The 16,804-nt window shown below is 38.8% G+C and overlaps 1 protein-coding gene across 1 annotated transcript in view; it reads right to left on the bottom strand.

Annotated features, from left to right (window-relative positions):
- The window catches only part of CLNK (cytokine dependent hematopoietic cell linker), a 218,525-nt gene extending 201,852 nt beyond the window's left edge, over positions 1–16,673 (bottom strand). Inside the window, exons 1-3 of the mRNA XM_069069834.1 lie at positions 16,338–16,673; positions 13,867–13,971; positions 284–345 (exon numbers count right to left, since the gene is read on the bottom strand). Coding sequence (XP_068925935.1) covers positions 284–294 — 11 coding nt within the window. The 5' untranslated portion in view covers positions 295–345; positions 13,867–13,971; positions 16,338–16,673. The remainder of the gene's footprint in view (positions 1–283; positions 346–13,866; positions 13,972–16,337) is intronic.
- Between the last annotated feature and the right edge of the window lie 131 nt (positions 16,674–16,804).

The raw sequence follows: 16,804 nt of genomic DNA, 5'->3' as shown, positions 1-16,804 counted from the left end.
GACAACTGAGATTGTCATTTGGTGGTTTCCTCATTGCTAGCTCCTGGTTTTGTCCCAAACCAGGGCAGAATAAGGTTGATGCATCCTTCAGCCTCTCTGGGATAGATAAGGAAAACCTCTTTGCTCTCCTTTGAAAGTGATTCACTGACCACATCACCCCACAGGAAGTCTCTGACTGTGGCTGCAAGTGGGACATCTCTTTGCCCTTCCCAGTTATTTGCGTGAGTGGCATATACATTGCATGCATTCGTTATCTACATGGTAGGGAAATGGGTATACTTACTGCCTGTTCATGGTCCCAGGGGCCAGAGAACTCAATCAGAGTCAATAAATCTTCAAAAGGGCCTGTAGAAATAAGAGGAAATTGGTAAAGCCCATCTGAAATATTGTATTCTAATCCTTCTTTAATTGTAACAGTTGCTTTCTGTTAGAAAGGAACAAAGCAGGAGAGATTGGAATGATTGATAAAGTGAAGATCAATCAAGGTTCATAATTGGCTTATTCAGAGAGCACTGGGAGTTTTTTTTTTTTTTAACTGTCCTCTTTCTGTCAGTGTAAATGCTGTCTGCCGCAGGGACTTCACAAACGCTTATTGAGTCTGGTTTTCCCCTGTGTGCAATTGTGGGCTCCCCTCTGGGCGCTGGGGACAGGTTGGGTCAGATACTGCCTACTCAGAAAAATCCACAGGGCCTTCTCAGCAGAAAGCTAGAGTCAGGCCTTTTATTTCAAAATGCAGCTTTGCTCCTTGCTAAATTTTATATTTCTGTAGCATTCCACAGCCCCCTCCCCACCATGAGATACCAGAATTTAGAGCTGGACCTGACCCTATGGGACCAATTCCTTCCATCGCCATGCCCTTGAGGAAATTGTTGCTGAGACAGAGAATGTAATTTGTTGGGGGAAGTAGGGTATAGTGGAGTGAACTTGTAGTCAGGCTTAGCTAAATTCAAATACCCCTTCTGACACTAGTATGTGACAGAGTAAGTCATTTAACTTATATGTATCTGAAGACTTAGTTGTTATTGTTCAATTGTATAGAACTCTTTGTGACTCCATTGGGGTTTTCTTGGCAAAGGTACTATAGGGGTTTGCTGTTTACTTCTCTAGCTCATTTTACAGAGGAGGAAATTGAGGCAAACAGGCTTAAGTGACTTGCCTAGGGTCGTACAACTAGTAAGTGTCTGAAGCCAGATTTGAACTCAGGAAGATGAGTCTTTCTGATTTCTGGTCTGGCACTATCCACCACATCACCTAGCTGCCCTATGTGAGTGAAATAACAAGTCCTGTCATCCCCTTTCACTTCTCCCCCAAATTACAGATGAGGAAACAGGCTCAGAGGGATTAAATGACTTATCTAAGACAGGGGTGGGAAACTGCAGCCTTGAGACCACATGTGGCTCTCTACATCCTCAAGTACACCCTTTAACGGAATCCAAATTTTACAGAACAAATCCCCTTTTATTAAAAAGGATTTGTTCTATAAAATTTGGACTCAGTCCAAAGGCCACACCCAAGGACTTAAAAGGCCACATGTGGCCTCAAGGCTGCAGGTTCCCCACTGCTGTTAGCATCTTATAGCTAGTAAGTGTCTGAGGTCAGATTTTCACTCAGGAAGATGAGTCTTCTTGGCTCTATCCACTGAAGACCCTATGAATTAGCTACTGAGCCACTGGCAGCCTAGGACATTGTATTTTGTCTTAGAGGTAATAGTCATCTTCCTGAGTTCTAATCAGTTCCCTGACACTTAATAGCTGTGGGATCCTGAGCATGTCACTTAACCGTATTGCCTAACTTTCCTCATCTGTAAAATGAGCTGAAGAAGTATATGGTACTCCAGTATGTTTGCCAAGAAAATCCCAAATGGGGTCACAAGGAGTTGGACACAACTGACATGATTGAATAATAACAAATTATAAGATGGGCTTTTGTTTCAGAGAGGAACTTGGGGTAGTTAAAAGTTTTGGGTTACCAGGAAAAGGACATTAACAGGAAGTAGTCTCTGTACTCAGAAATGATTAGATGTTTCTGTCCAATGTTGTGTATTTTTGCATAAAGGATGTGGTGAAACTGGACAGTGAATGAGAAAGAATGATCAAACTGAGTGCCCATAAAGTAAATGATAGTTTACTCTCACAATAGTAGGCTATACTGGGGACATTTCACTCAATTTGCTGGAATGGAAAATTATAAAGGAGCCCAGAGGTGAGAAGAAAAGAGACTCAGCTTCCCTCCTATAGCAAAGATAATAAGGATCTTTCAAAGTAAAAAATGAATGAAATAAAGAAGAGGACCAATACAATAAATTAAAAAAAAAACAACAACAACAACACCATGGAGAGATTGAGACAGCTGAAGTGCCAGAAGCAATGCAGGTGGAAAAAGAGACTGGTTATCTTGGGTGGAGGAGTGGTGATTGGGAAGCCTATTTATTACAGGGTAGACTGGGTGGATCTCCTTAGGTGACTGTACTTAGTGGGAAGGGTGGGTCAGAGTCAGTGCTGGCCTGGAAAAATCATAGTCTGTGAGCAACATGGGATAATGGAAAAACACTGGATTTGGAATCAAGGTTTGGATAAGTAAATTATGGCATGTCAGAACCTGAGGGGAGGGCAAGACAGAGAATAGAGGATATTCAGATCAGAAGGAACTTTGGATCATATAGTCTAGTGGTCCATTATACAAAAAAAGTAAAATGAGGCCCAGAGACAGGATGGGAGACACCAAAGAAGAATGCTTTGCACAATATCAATGCTTAATAGATTCATTCACTCATCTCTAAATCAGACCTCCTGAATCAATGGCTTCGATGCTTTCTGCTAACAAGACCCAAATCCGCCAGAAACTGACAATGAAATTCAGGTTTTGTAGCTTAAAGACAGACAGTTGTTCTGTAGCCATAGGGATGAGTCTCCATCTTTGTCGATGGTTATGCATTTTACCACTAACTCAGCCCCTGACTTTCCATCTGCTTCTCTCCTCTCTTGAATGGTCCCCTTTTCCCCATGGTCACCTGTTCAGTCATTTTTAAGTTGTGTCTGATTCTTTTTGATCCCATTTGGGGATTTCTTGGCAAAGATACTGGAGTGGTTTGCCATTTCCTTTTCCAGCTCATTTTATAAATTAAGAGACTTAGGCAGACAGGGTAAAGTGACTTGCCTAGGGTCATACAGATAGTATATATCTGAGGCCAGATTTGAATTCAGGAACATGAATCTTCCTGACTCCAGGCTTGGCACTCTATCTACTGTGCCAAGTAGCTGCCCTTATATGAGCTTGTATCTTATTGGTTATTTATAGAATGTCCTATATTATTGGCCTAATAGACTATTAGATGACAATTTTGCTTGTTGTCTCAACCCATCTCCTGACTAGAGAAACAACTAGGTGTCCCTTTGTTCCCTGTTCTCTTTCTACCTTCTCATTCACTGAGTTGTTAAGGCAAGTGCTGATGAGGCCAAGGTCATAGGTTCTAAAACTTTATGAGCCAATTAGCTTCAGTTAGAGGAAAAACTCCAGGAACTCAAGGAGATATCTGGAGCTCCACACCCACCCTGCTGAAGGGAGGTTAGCTTCATTGGTTAGGGTCACAAAGCAAGAAGGCAAAGGTCATTGGATTAAGTCCCATGTGGCCAGTTAATCTAGACTTGTTCCATAGCTGCAGGCTGCTTTCTTGATGTGGGGTTGATCTACCGCTTCTATTCAATTAGCCTCTATTTTTCAGATAAGAAAATTATAACCCCCGAGATAGGATTTGGCTTGTCCAATTTCACATAGGTAGCAAGGTTAAAAACTAGAACCAGAAAGTACGACCATTTTTAAATAAAAGAAATAACATACATATGGCTGTAGAATCTGTCATGAATTTACTGATTATAAACATTGAGACAATTAAACTAACCCCATTCCTGACCTCATCCCCATCCCCAAACCGGTCCAAGAACATATTTCTTTTCTTTGGCAGGATTACTGACCTAGTAGATCAGAGGGATGGCATAGATTCAGCCCTTCATTTGACAACTACCCGTGTGGACAAGATGGAAAGATCTAGACCATATGATAAATTAGTTAGATGGATTTGAAATGGAAACGGAATAAGTCATACCACTGGGCACACTGGGTTCATGCTATTTAATTTCACCTGGGTCCCAACTTCTGTATATCAAAACCAATACTGTTTTTTCACTGATTCCATTGCCCTTGCCTTAGTGGTTATTCCAGACCTCTTTTCTCCTCCAGCTCCCAAGCTCTTCTCTCTTTCAGCAGATGTCCTTGCTGTCTGAGAACACAGAGGCCATCTGCTGTGAATTTCCTTTCCTCTTCTGCTCCAAACCTTAAAATGGCTCCACGTGCTCTCTCTTTCCTTTTTTACTCCCTTCTCTGAGGAAGAGGTGACCCCCTCTCCTTGCCAAGGCCAACTCCTCCACTTCTGCCATGGATTTCAATCTCTCCTTTCTCCTCTAGTTACTTTGCCACTGGATCATTTCCCCATAGCCTATAAACACACTCAGGCCTACCTCCTACTAAAACAAACAAAAAAACCCACAACAATCAACAACAACAAAAAAACACCTCTTTGCCATTCCCTCAAGCTATCTTGTCTATATGTCCTGTATCTCCCCTTACATTGCCAAACACCCAGAAATAATCAGCTACATCCACTTCTTCTGTTTCTATGTACTTTACAACTCCTTTTAGTCTGGCTTCTGATCCTACCACTGACTGAATCTTATTTCTCCAAGGTCACCAATTTCTTTTAATTGATAAATCTAAGGGCCTTTGCCCCATTTTCATGGTCTTTGACTAACCTCACAGCAGCTTTTAATGTTGATGAATACCCCTTCCTTCTGGTTTCCATGAAACTGCTGTGTCTTGGATCTCCTGTTTTTCCTCATTCTGCTTTGTTGGATCTTTATCCAACTCTTATTCCTTAAGACAAATTTTCACAAGGCCTCTCTCCCAGAGCCTGTTTTCTTCTCTCTTCATATTCCCTTTCTTGAAGAACTCATCAGCTTTCATGGGTCTAAGTATTACCTCTAAATCTATATATTCATTCCCAATGTCTCTCCTGCACTCCCATTATATGCTGTCCCTTACCTATAGGATATCCCATGTTGATGTTGTTGTTTAGTCATTTTTTCAGTTGTGTCTGACTCATTGTGACCCTTTGTGGGGTTTTCTTGGCAAAAATACTGCAGTGGTTTGCCATTTTTTTCTCCAGGGTGTCACCATTTTACAGATGAGGAACTAAAGGTTAAGTGACTAGCCCAGGATCACAGGTCTAGTAAGTGTCTGAGGCCAGATTTTAATTCAGATCTTACTAATTCCAGGCCTAGCACTCTATCCACTGTGCTACCTAATTGCTCTCAACATATACCCCACAGGCCTCTTAAATTCAACATGTCCTGAATAATACACCTTAGCTTCCTTTCTTCCTAAACCCACTTCTCTTTCAAAGTCTTCTTTGTCTCTGTTGAGGACATCACCTAAGTTATCTAGGTTTGTGACATTGGAGATATTCTTTATTCTTTCTCTTCCCTTGTTTCCCATATCAAAATGATTCTACTTCTCAAACATCTTTTACATTTATGCTATTCTTTTTATCCTTGCTCCTCTTCCAAATATAAGGCTTCACAATCTCTCAGCAGCACTACTGTCAGTCTTTTTTCTGTCTTCTCTACTTCTGATTTTTCTCCTCTCCAATCCATTCTCCATATACTTGACAAAATATCTGTGTAAGGGATAATGTGTCTGATTAAGACACAGAAAAAGTAAGTGACTTTCCCATAGTCACACAGTTAGCAAATATCTGAGGCTGGATTTGAACTCAAGTCTCTCTGACCCTAAGTATAAGTTTGGGTTCTAGTTATGCTTTGTATTTTCCTTGGGTTTCTAGTTCTATAAAGTATGGAAATGGGTGATTTCCAATTTTAAAATTCTGAATTTTTCCAAATGCTTTCTATCTACTAAAAGTATATTTCCATGTACAAAGTAGAACAGAAAAGGAGGATTATATGTGAAACCATGACCACAACAGGCAAAATTTTATAGGGTTACAAATCTTGTATGACCAAAAGTTCTTAGTTTTAAAACCTATAAACTTAAAACATTGGCTTCTTCCTTTTCCACTCTTCTCTTGTCCCACCTTGGCTCCTTCCTTCTCCCTGGTTACCAGTCCCTGCCCTCTTAGTCATGGAGGGTGAAGTAATCTATGACAGATGATGTCTATTTATTAATTCATATTTCTTTTCTTGGTCCAGATCTGTGAATTTTGTGATTTCATTGGGTGTTGAGAACTTCTGATGGTACTCAAAGTATAGAAAATCCCTTCACCACCTCTCCTTTAACTTTTAGTCTTAAGATAGTTGCATTGGAACACTGAAAAGTCAATTGCCTTGCCCATAGTCACAGAACTAGAGTTAAAACTAGAATGAAGTTTCCTGACTCCAAGGCTGGCTTTCTATCTACAATGCCATGGCTGGTCTCAGTTCACATTGTGTTTTGTGAATAATTGACTAGGTGACTTCCAAGGTTCCTTCCAATTCTCAGTTCTATAATTACAGAATCTAAACAGCAATTATTTTTTTGCCCTAGATTTGTGATGCCCCTAATACTTCTTCAATATCTTAAAAATAGGTCACAAAATTCTCCAATAAATTTTCACAAAAAATTGTGCTACCATTTACTTGAACTTTAAAAGGAAAAGCATACCTTATGGCTCTCTTAAAGGACAGAAGGGGATGGCCATTCTAAAATTCGAGAATATCTAACTTCTTTCTCTATCCACCTACCTCACTTACTGGTGTGAAACTTTTACTCCATTCACATTCACATTTTTTTAGACCATCAACCAAAATAGAAAGAACTTTTCATTGTACTGGCAATTTTTGTCTTATGTACTATTTTGATGTAATTTGGAAGCACATTTAGTGTCCTGGATCCAACCGTTCTGTGTGCTCACTGAAACCTGGTTTTTAAATGATGGCACCTATCCTCAGCCTTTAAAATGTCTTTCTGAATCTTTCAAGTGTAATCTGGGTTTATAGCCAAGCCTGGAGCACTTTTCATGAGACGTTCCAATTGGTGGAGAGAATGCCTGCAGGAAGGGGACAGTTGGCACAGCAGGTTTGGGGAGAAGAGACATTCTTTCCATTTTTAGAGAAGACACGCATAATTCCAAGTTCTCTTGAAAACTGACTCAAGATGCATGGGGAGACAGACAAACTGCAGAAGACAGACATGTAGTTGAAAGAGTCACATGAACGTGCCCCTGATTCAGCTTACTTCTCTAGAGACTTTAGGGAATTTTCTTTTGGGAAAGAACAAGGCCTGTCTCTTGTTTGAGCCAAGATCTCATGTCACTCCCAGATTCTTAGCGTCTCAAGGCTATAACAATCCTGTGTGGTCCAATTAACTTGACTCTGATCCTTGGACAAAAGTGGCCTTGGTCCTAGACAGTCCACTGCATCAAATATTATGGCAGCTTTATGATGAGGAGAGAGAAATGATTGTTTTGACATTATCTCAGTTATATAGTGTGACAAATGAAAAATCCTAAGAGGCACAGTTTCTGGGGAACTAATAATCTCTCTCTCTCTCTCTCTCTCTCTCTCTCTCTCTCTCTCTCTCTCTCTCTCTCTGTCTGTCTGTCTGTCTGTCTGTCTGTCTACCTGCCTATCTATCTATCTATCTATCTATCTATCTATCTATCTATCTATCTATCTATCATCTATCTATCTATCTATCTATCTATCTATCTATCTATCTATCTATCATCTACTTATTTGTTTATTTGCTTATTTATCTATCTATCCATCTATCTATTTATTTATGTACTTATTTTTGCTGTGCATTTTTTGGAGGGCAATTGGGGTTAAGTGACTTGCCCAAGGTTACACAGCTAGTTTTTGTGTCAAGTGTCTAAGGCCATATTTGAACTCAGGTCCTCATGACTCCAGGGCCAGTGCTCTATTCATTGCGGCCCCTAGCCACCCCATCTAATAATCAATTTATTAAATAAGCTAGCTCATAATCAGTAAATTGATGATCAGTGGTTTCTTTTGGTAACCAAAGACAAAAGACATGGAAAGCCTGAAAGCTTTAAATAATCTTTGAAAGGGAATTCTCTGACAACTGAAAATCAATACTAATTGGTGAACATTTAATGAGGAGGGGGGCTAGAAGTCTTCAGCTCCTCCAACTGAGAACATGACTTGATCATGGGACTCTGCTAACTCCCACAATCCGGATGAGAGAATCTGTCTCTAACCACACCATTCTGATTGGTTTTCTCCTTCATGAGCTGGGTCACCCTAAACTCTAATGGAAGGATACAAGAACAGGGGTTCATTTCCTCTGAGGTAAGAACCTGCCTAGACTCGACTCTGTTTGCACTCTAAACAGAAATAAGGTCTCCTAAGCATGTGGGATCTGACCCAAGATCAAAGAACATGTTCCTTGAGGGTTAGGGACATCTTATCAATTAGTCATGTCCTTCAGAGACTTGGCTTTTACAGGGGCTGGTTCTTAAATGAAGAAATAAAGGGGAAAAGACTACATTTTTTAAATTTAAAAGTGGTTATTAATATAATAGTAAAATAGTTTTCTCACTAGGATACTCTTTTTCTCTGGTAATAATTGAAATCATTGTCTTTTGTTAGCCTACTTTTTTTTTTCAGATGAGCTGAAGAAAGACAACACTACAAACCAAATGATGCTTAATGTTCCTCAGAAAACACAGATGTCAGTTCAGGAGGGTAAGGCCAGAATATCCTCTATGTAGGCTGATGAATTTTCCAGAAACACACACACACACACACACACACACACACACACACACACGCCCACCCACCCATCTAGTTTGTAAGTGAAAGCATCTATTTGGAAATGGATTAAGTTTGGGTGCCAGACTTAATCCAGAAATAATTAATACCTACATGATAACAGAACAAAGTTTACTAAAGTGAAAACACGAAAGCCTACATATCAGACTTCCTCCCTATCCCGGTGAATGCTCATTATTCAGGGGGAATCCCTTTGTCTTTCTGGGTTATATTGTAAAAAAAATACATTTTTTCATAAATATTTCTGCTGGATTTAACCTTACCCTAAATGAATATTTCATAAAGGAAAAAAAAACCGACCCATAAACCAAGCATTTGAAGGGAGTGGGGGAAGTAAATCTATTTAGAAAAAAGATTTACTCAGCTACTTCTTACTCTTCAAACAGAAAAATAGTCGTCTGGATCTGGTGTGTTTTTTTTAAATTTTTAAATAATATAACAATGATAATGAGTTTAAGGAGGCACAGAGAATGACCAAATGCAAAAGTAAAAATTACTCAAGTACTGGCCTGGGGGTAGGGGATGGAGGAGGGAACAGCAATTTAACAGATTCAGCCAATATTCATTCATTGAATTCCTGCTATGTATGGAACACTGTGTGAGGCACTAAAAATAGCAGCTAGCATTTATATAGAGTTTGAAGGTTTGCAAAGTGCTTTACAAATATCATCTTATTTGATTCTCACAACAACCCTGGCGGTGAGTGCTATTATTATCCCCATTTTACCGATGTGGAAGCTTCAGTGGACAGGTATTAAATGACTTTACCAGGGTCACACAGCTACTAAATATCCTAGGCTGAATTTGACCTCAAATCTTCCTGATTTGAAATCTAACACTCTATCCTCTGCACCCTCTGGCTGCCTCTAGAGGTTATAGAGATTACATAAGAAATATGGTTATCAGGGGTGGCTAGGTGGTACAGTGAATAGAGCACCAGCCCGGGAGTCAGGAGGCCCTGAGTTCAAATCTAGCCTCAGACACTTAACATAAAAACCAGCCATGTGACCTTGGGCAAGTCACTTAACCCCAATTGCCTTCCCCCCCCAAAAAAAGAAATATAGTTATCCCTCCCACATCATAGGGGTTGGGGAGGGGTGGCATCCCCTAAAACCTGGAAAATCTGTGTAAAATGTTTTGGCCTTCCCTTTGTATCAGAGAAAAAGTTGAAATTATTATGGTATTCAAAGCTATTAGACATATGATGTATTCAAAGATAAGATGTATTGATATAATGTAATACTATACATATATTTTATGTTTCTGAATTTCTAAGCCTGTTCTGTGTCATTTGCTGGTTTACTCATGCCGTCTGCTCTCAAATAAAATTCTCAAAAAATTCCCATTTAATGTTTTATGCTGACCCATGTTATATTGAAATTGCAATGGGGAAAGTCGTGATGTGGAAGGGATAACTATAATCTCTATTCTGATGGACCTTGGGATAGGAAGATAAGATACAAGGATGGGGGAAAGGGAAGAGGATATGTGTGTTTTTTTTTAAAGCAATTGGGGTTAAGTAACTTGCTCAAGGTTACACGGCCAGTTATTTCTGGGTGTGGTGCTAAGTATCTGAGCTCAGATTTGATCCCCAGGTCATCCCGACACTGGAGCCGGTACTCTTACTCGCTGAGCCACCTGGCCGCCCCTGAGGATATATGGTTTTAATGAATATGGGTAACTCTCTGGTAAGGGACCTCTCCATCCAAATGCAGGTTGGCATCTTTCCTACAATTAATATTCTTATAGAGTTTCCTAAGCATTGAAACATTAAGTGACTTTTCCAGTGACACATTTAATGTGTGTGAGGTGGTATTTGAACCCTTGTCTTTGTAGCTTGAAGGCCAGATCCTATCCACTATGTGGCATAGAGATTCTAAGATAAATGTAATACTTTATATACCATTAGAAAGTCATGGGAGAGTTAAAAAGCAAAATGTCACATGGGTCTCCAAGAGGAGAAGCCCATTACTAACTGGGTTTCCTCATAAAACAGAGGTAAGGTCAATACACCAACATAGAGAATTGTAATACAGAAAACTACATGAGAAATGGACTAATGGAGACAGTGTCAGGTTCTGAAGGGGAGCATTGTGACTGTCCAAAGAGAATTGAGGGGGATGGGGAGTGTTTCTGGAGGAGGTGATATTTGAGGTGGTCTTCAAGCTGAGTGGAAAATCAACAGGCAAAGGTGGGGGGTGGGTAGAATTCCCAGTAGAGGAAACAGCTCAGCTGAATCTAAAGATGCACAAGGGGGCATTCAGGGGACAGAAAGATGGTGGTCTGTAGCAAGGCCAGCAACATAGGCTTCTATGGGTACCCTTTGTTCTTTATTTCCAAGTTAAAATGCAACATATTTTACTGTTGCTAAGGACAACACATTTGATTCTTCAGATTTCACAGAATCATTTCAACCCTGTCCAAAATGATGTATGTGTTGGAGAAAAAAAACAAACAAAAAACCCATTTTTTTTTTTTTTACCATAAGCAAGAAGTTTGAAATCAACTTTGCTCAGAACTGGAGAGTTGTTTATTTGGTTATGATTCAGAGAAAGGTCCTTTTCCTTTTTCTCTTTTAGAGAGGGAGAAATGCATTTCAGTGATATGTGTACAGGGAAAGAAATATGTGCTGAGTAGATTAAAAAAAAATTCCACCCTGTACTCAAGGAAATCAGCTCAATTTAATTAAATATTACATTTAATCTTATTAGCTTTCCAATAAATGGAGAGATTTGAAATCAAATGGATACTTAAGAAAGAGATTTTTTTTTTCAAAGAATAAAACAGAGTATGCTCATAGTTTTTCTGCTATTAAGGATAAAACATTTGTGGATGATTTTATAACTGTCTTAGCTAAGGAGCTACTCCCATTAAGAGTCTCAGGGCAGTGTGCTTTTGTGTCTATTTTTAAAAATTTTACTTTAAATCATCTTTAATAAAATCTCAAATGGCTTGATCTAATCAATAGTTCCTAATTTTTCTTCTGCAGTGTCTCTGGTGTTTCTATTTTTTTTTTTTTGCTTGTTTTTCGAGAGTCATCTGCTCCTCATATTTCCAGTGCCACTGACCATAGCATTAAGAGAATTTGAGGGAAAAAAAGCAACAAACTTATGAATTAGTCACACAAGGGGGGTACCTTTCTTTCTCTGTTTCCTGCCTGCTCTTTAAAACTGTATTTGCCTTTTTATATGTTTTCTTCCTCTCTCTCTGATTCTATCTCATCTGCTGCTGTCATTTTCTTTCTCAGCTCATTTTTTTTTTTACAGAACACAGTGTAACAAAAGACAGTGGTTTCAGTAGTGACAACATTTAGACTATAAATGAGGTTAATGTGAAAACATCAGTTTCTTTGGACTGTTCACCATAAAGTTGATGGATATTCAAATTTTAGAATTGGAGGACATCTTAACAGGTCATTAGTTTAGACCCTTTCTGAAGCATGAAATATCTCTATATGTTCCCTACAAGTGGTCTTCTAGTTCATCTGGCCCCTCAAAGGGTCATCTGGATTCCACTTCAATCTCTCCAATGACAATGAACCTTATGGCATAGTGGACAGCTCTGTTTGTTAGGAATCCCCTTAATATGGAGTCCCAAATGCCTCCCAATAATTTATACCCATTGACTCCATTTCTGCTTTCAGAAGTCAGAGAAATCAAGACCACACCCTCTTTTATATGTATGCCCTTGGTCTCTCTGAAGACAGTGACCACATGTAGAAGCACACTACTAGGCATGGATCATTCAGTTCATTTTTGCCAAGAAAACAAAACAGCAAAAACAATACACATGTTGTCAGGCTAAGACACTGGAAGGTCATTTCTAGTCAATAAAAGTTTTGAATGAGGTATTTTAAATGAACAGTACTATTGAAAACAATGAGCCAAGCTCACATAAGCATTTTGTTATCATTTGCAGTGCATCTGGGAGTGACAAACCATCACAGAAATTCAATTGTGAAAGCAAAGCTGTGACCGTATTTCTGCAAGTGCACAGATTGGACTGCAGCATATTGAAAATGATAAGAACACTGGACTTAGGATCAGAAAACCTGGGTTTGAGCTTTATTTGCCCCACTTTTGATGGAAAGCTCTTCTACTAACACTGAACATGACATTCTGCAAATTAATTCACCTCTTCTACCCTTTATTAACTCATCTGTAAAGTGAGGACAAGAAGATCTCTAAGATCCATTGTTTCCAATATTCTATTCTTAAAGATTCTAACTCTCTCTTTTTATATTTTTTTGTACTGTGTTCTAGGGTCTCTTTTAGCTTTAGAATCCTATGTTTGAAGGACCCATCTAGTATAAACATTCTATATTTTAAAATTCCATGATTCCATGACATACTAACTATGTCATTTTGGGCATAGATTTCTGAATCTGCAAAATGAGGTTCATGCAAATGGTTGCAATGAAGATCAGATTATGCAATGTATGTGAAAGTGCTTTGAAACAATTTGATATTATATCAGTAAGAAAACGAATTTTGACAATGGTCCCCAAAGTGCTCTGTCCAGAATAAAATGCAAAAGCTTAAGAAATGAATAAAGAAAGTGGGGGGAAAAAGAAAACATTAACACATTGTTGCTGCTTATTCTGACACATTTTTTACTCCTAGACAAAGACTAGGTAGTTAGCTCTCCATATGCTCAGTTTTGTTTTCTGTCTGTCGTGATTCCTTATCAGAACTAATTTCCATTCAGTTTCTTATCTTTCTTTGCTGATGACTTAACCCTTTCAAACGTCAGAGGCTAAGAAGTTGATGAGATGGGAAATTATATGTCATGGCTAGTTAAAAAAAAAGGCATCAGTATGTGCTGAATATGCTGTGAAGACTGCATCGTATTTCGAAACAAAGCTCTGTGCTCAATTCTACACTGCAGCACTTACTACCTGTTTTACCCTGTAAAAGTCATTTTATATTTCTTGACCTAAATGTCTTCATCTGTAAAATAAAGGGTTGGGATTAGATGGTCTTAAGGTCTTTTTCTGCTCTAAATCTGTTGGTTAAAGAACCCATACCTTGTTATGGTTATTGATGATGATGATGATGTTGCTTTCTTCTATACTTTAATGATCCATGGTTCTGTTGGTGTAGGTGTTCTCTTCATGGATGCAAATCAATCTCTGGAAATGGATGGAAAGGTTCATAAAAAAAAAGATTCAGTGACTAAACAATACATAATAAAAATCCTATCTGAATTTGTTAAGATAAACCAAAACCCAAACCCAAACCAAAACATCCTTTCTGAACTTAATAAGATCCATCCTTGGGCAGCAGATAGGAAATTTACGGACAGACCTCTATACTTGAAGCTTTTGCAGCTTGGTAAGATGTGCTTGAAGTTACACTTCACAGCCATAGCCTTTAAGGATCCAGGGTCACCTCTAGGCTGGGATGAAACATCACAGAAGGACTTTAGAAGAGGAATCACAATGATAGCTGACATTTCTATGTAATGTTTTATAGTTTACAAAGTGCTTTGCATAGATTATCTCATTTGATCCTTCAAACAGCCCTGTGAGACAAGTAGGGAAATGTCACCTGATCAGTACAGGAACACTTCTCCAAGGGGATTATCTTCTCTTAAAAAGATGTTTAAATTAATGTTTATTAATTTAATCTATGGTAGTTACCAACTCACAGTTACGTACAAGCTTATTACTTTAGAAAGTTTAGAAAGAGATTTCTTCATAACAGCCCAATGAGGTAGGTAATGCTAACATTTTCGGCCTTTTATAGAGAGAGCAACTTAGGTCTGGGGAGTTTCAGTGACTGCCCCAATATCATTTAGCACCAGAAGTGGGACATGAGCTGATGTCTTCTGAATAGATTTCAAGGGGAATCCATGAATTTGGATAAAAAAACAAAAAGTGTACATCTTTATTTTTGCTAAACTCTAACTAAAAATTATTATTTTCTTCCATTATTAAAAAAAATATTCTGGGGGTGGCCAGGTGGCTCAGTGAGTAAGAGCACCGGCTCTAGTGTCGGGATGACCTGGATCAAATCCGGGCTCAGATACTCAGCACCACACCCAGAAGTTAACTGACAATGTAACCTTGAGCAAGTTACTTAACCCCAATTGCTTTAAAAAAAAATATTCTGAGAAGGGGTCTGTAGGCTCCACCAGATTGGCAAAGGAGTCTCTTGCCCCAAAAGTTTAAGAACTCCTGATCTAGTTCTTCCCCCATTCCCACCCCTACCCCCCATCATTTAACAGATGAGGAAATTGAGCTCTAGAGAAGTTTGAACAAATACTAAAGAGAAGAGTTGGATTTAAACTCTGGTCTTCTGATCCCAGATCTAGTGCTTTGAACCTAAGTCCTCTGTGATCCTTTAGTTTCTGCTTGAAGGCCTTCAGTCAGGTGGAATTCACTAACTCCAGAAGAAGCATAGTCCCATTTTATATAGTTACTACTTTTAGGAAAATTCCCTCCATCCTTCCCTCTCCCCATCCCCTCTCTCCCTATGTTTCTGTTTCTCTCTCAAGAGTGATATATATATATATATATATAGTTATATATATATGCATATATACATACACGCACACATATATACATATGTATAATGATATATATATATATATAATATACACACATATATATTACTTTTAGTATACTAATATACAAAACCCCAGTCATATTCCAGAAACAATTTCTTTTTGCTGAAACAGTAAAAGGTACACGATCAGACGAAACAGCCAAAATGATTTAACACCTTTGCCATTGTTTGAAGACCACAGCCCAAGAAAGGGGCTTCCTTTGGCTCAATATAAGTCAAGAAGAGGAAATAGAAGGTGTTTGCTAATCAGCCCACCTCATGGGTTGTGGTCTTTGAACAATGTCAAAGGTGTTAAAATGTTTAGGAAATTAAATTGGGCCAATACATGCTTCTTTAGCCAATATTCCTTGTCCTTCCCTCAGAAGTCAAGGAAAACAAGCCCAATATTTCTTCTTCTAACACCCACTGTTAATCAATGTAAGACTAGCAAAGAAAACATTATATTAAGAAATGACAAAAACCAAACACCACACAGACAGTTGATAGTTTAAAAAGAAAAATACAATTATTCTTCAGGCTCTGAGATCTAACTCTCCTTTAGGTCAAAACACAGAGTGGTCTCTGGGTAGGGCTCTTTTCTTTTCAGGCAATCTAAAAAAAAAGAAAGCAGCATAGAAAGGCAGACACTGACATGATCTACTTTAAATTAACCAGAGACCTTAGCCTATCTACTAAAAAAAGTTACTGTTGAAAAGATCTAGTTTTTCAATAAATTACAAGTAGTTATATTGATTTCCCCCCCTTTGCAGGAAGAGGAATTCTTTAAAAATTGAGTTAAAAGAGTAGATTTGCTTTTCAGCCTTCAGATGTTTTATGCAAGGTCTTTTCTGTGGATTCTTGTAAGAAATACCATCTCTGAGACATGGACATAGGTATTCAGGGATGGACAGCTGGGAGACTGGGACAGAGTGAAACCCTTCAGCTTTACCTGGATGCAGAACTTAGAGCTTCCAGAATCCAAAGGTTCCTGGGGTTCATTCTCAAATGTGTGCCAGAAAATGAGAAAGAGCCCTTGGTGAAGACCTTCTCAGGCCCTGCTTTGGGGATGGTTTCCTGTGAAGTCAGCCACAGACTCAGAAGGCTGACCAGCAGAAACCTTCCATTTCCTCTTCTTGATTTCTATTGAATCGAAGGAAGCCCCATCTTGGCCTGTGGTCTTAGAATAATGTCAAAGATGTTAAGGGCATTTGGGCTATTTAGTGTGAGTCAGTGCCCCTTTTTGTTTCAGCAAAAAGAAGTTGTTTGTGAAAGATGGCTGAGTTTTTATATTAATATACTGTGTGTATATTCTATGTATATGGCATATATGCAATTATATATATGTACCACTTTTGAGACAGAGGGAAGGAATGAAGGGAGGGAGGGAAAGAGAGAGAGAGAGAGAGAGAGAGAGAG

Source organism: Petaurus breviceps, unplaced genomic scaffold, assembly GCF_028583685.1.
Source record: "Petaurus breviceps papuanus isolate PSGF00001 unplaced genomic scaffold, PetGlider_PUasm1.0 140, whole genome shotgun sequence".
In the NCBI taxonomy this organism is placed as follows: Eukaryota; Metazoa; Chordata; class Mammalia; order Diprotodontia; family Petauridae; genus Petaurus; species Petaurus breviceps.
Note: the sequence above shows the minus strand (reverse complement) of the source record. Positions and strands in the feature narration are given on the sequence as shown.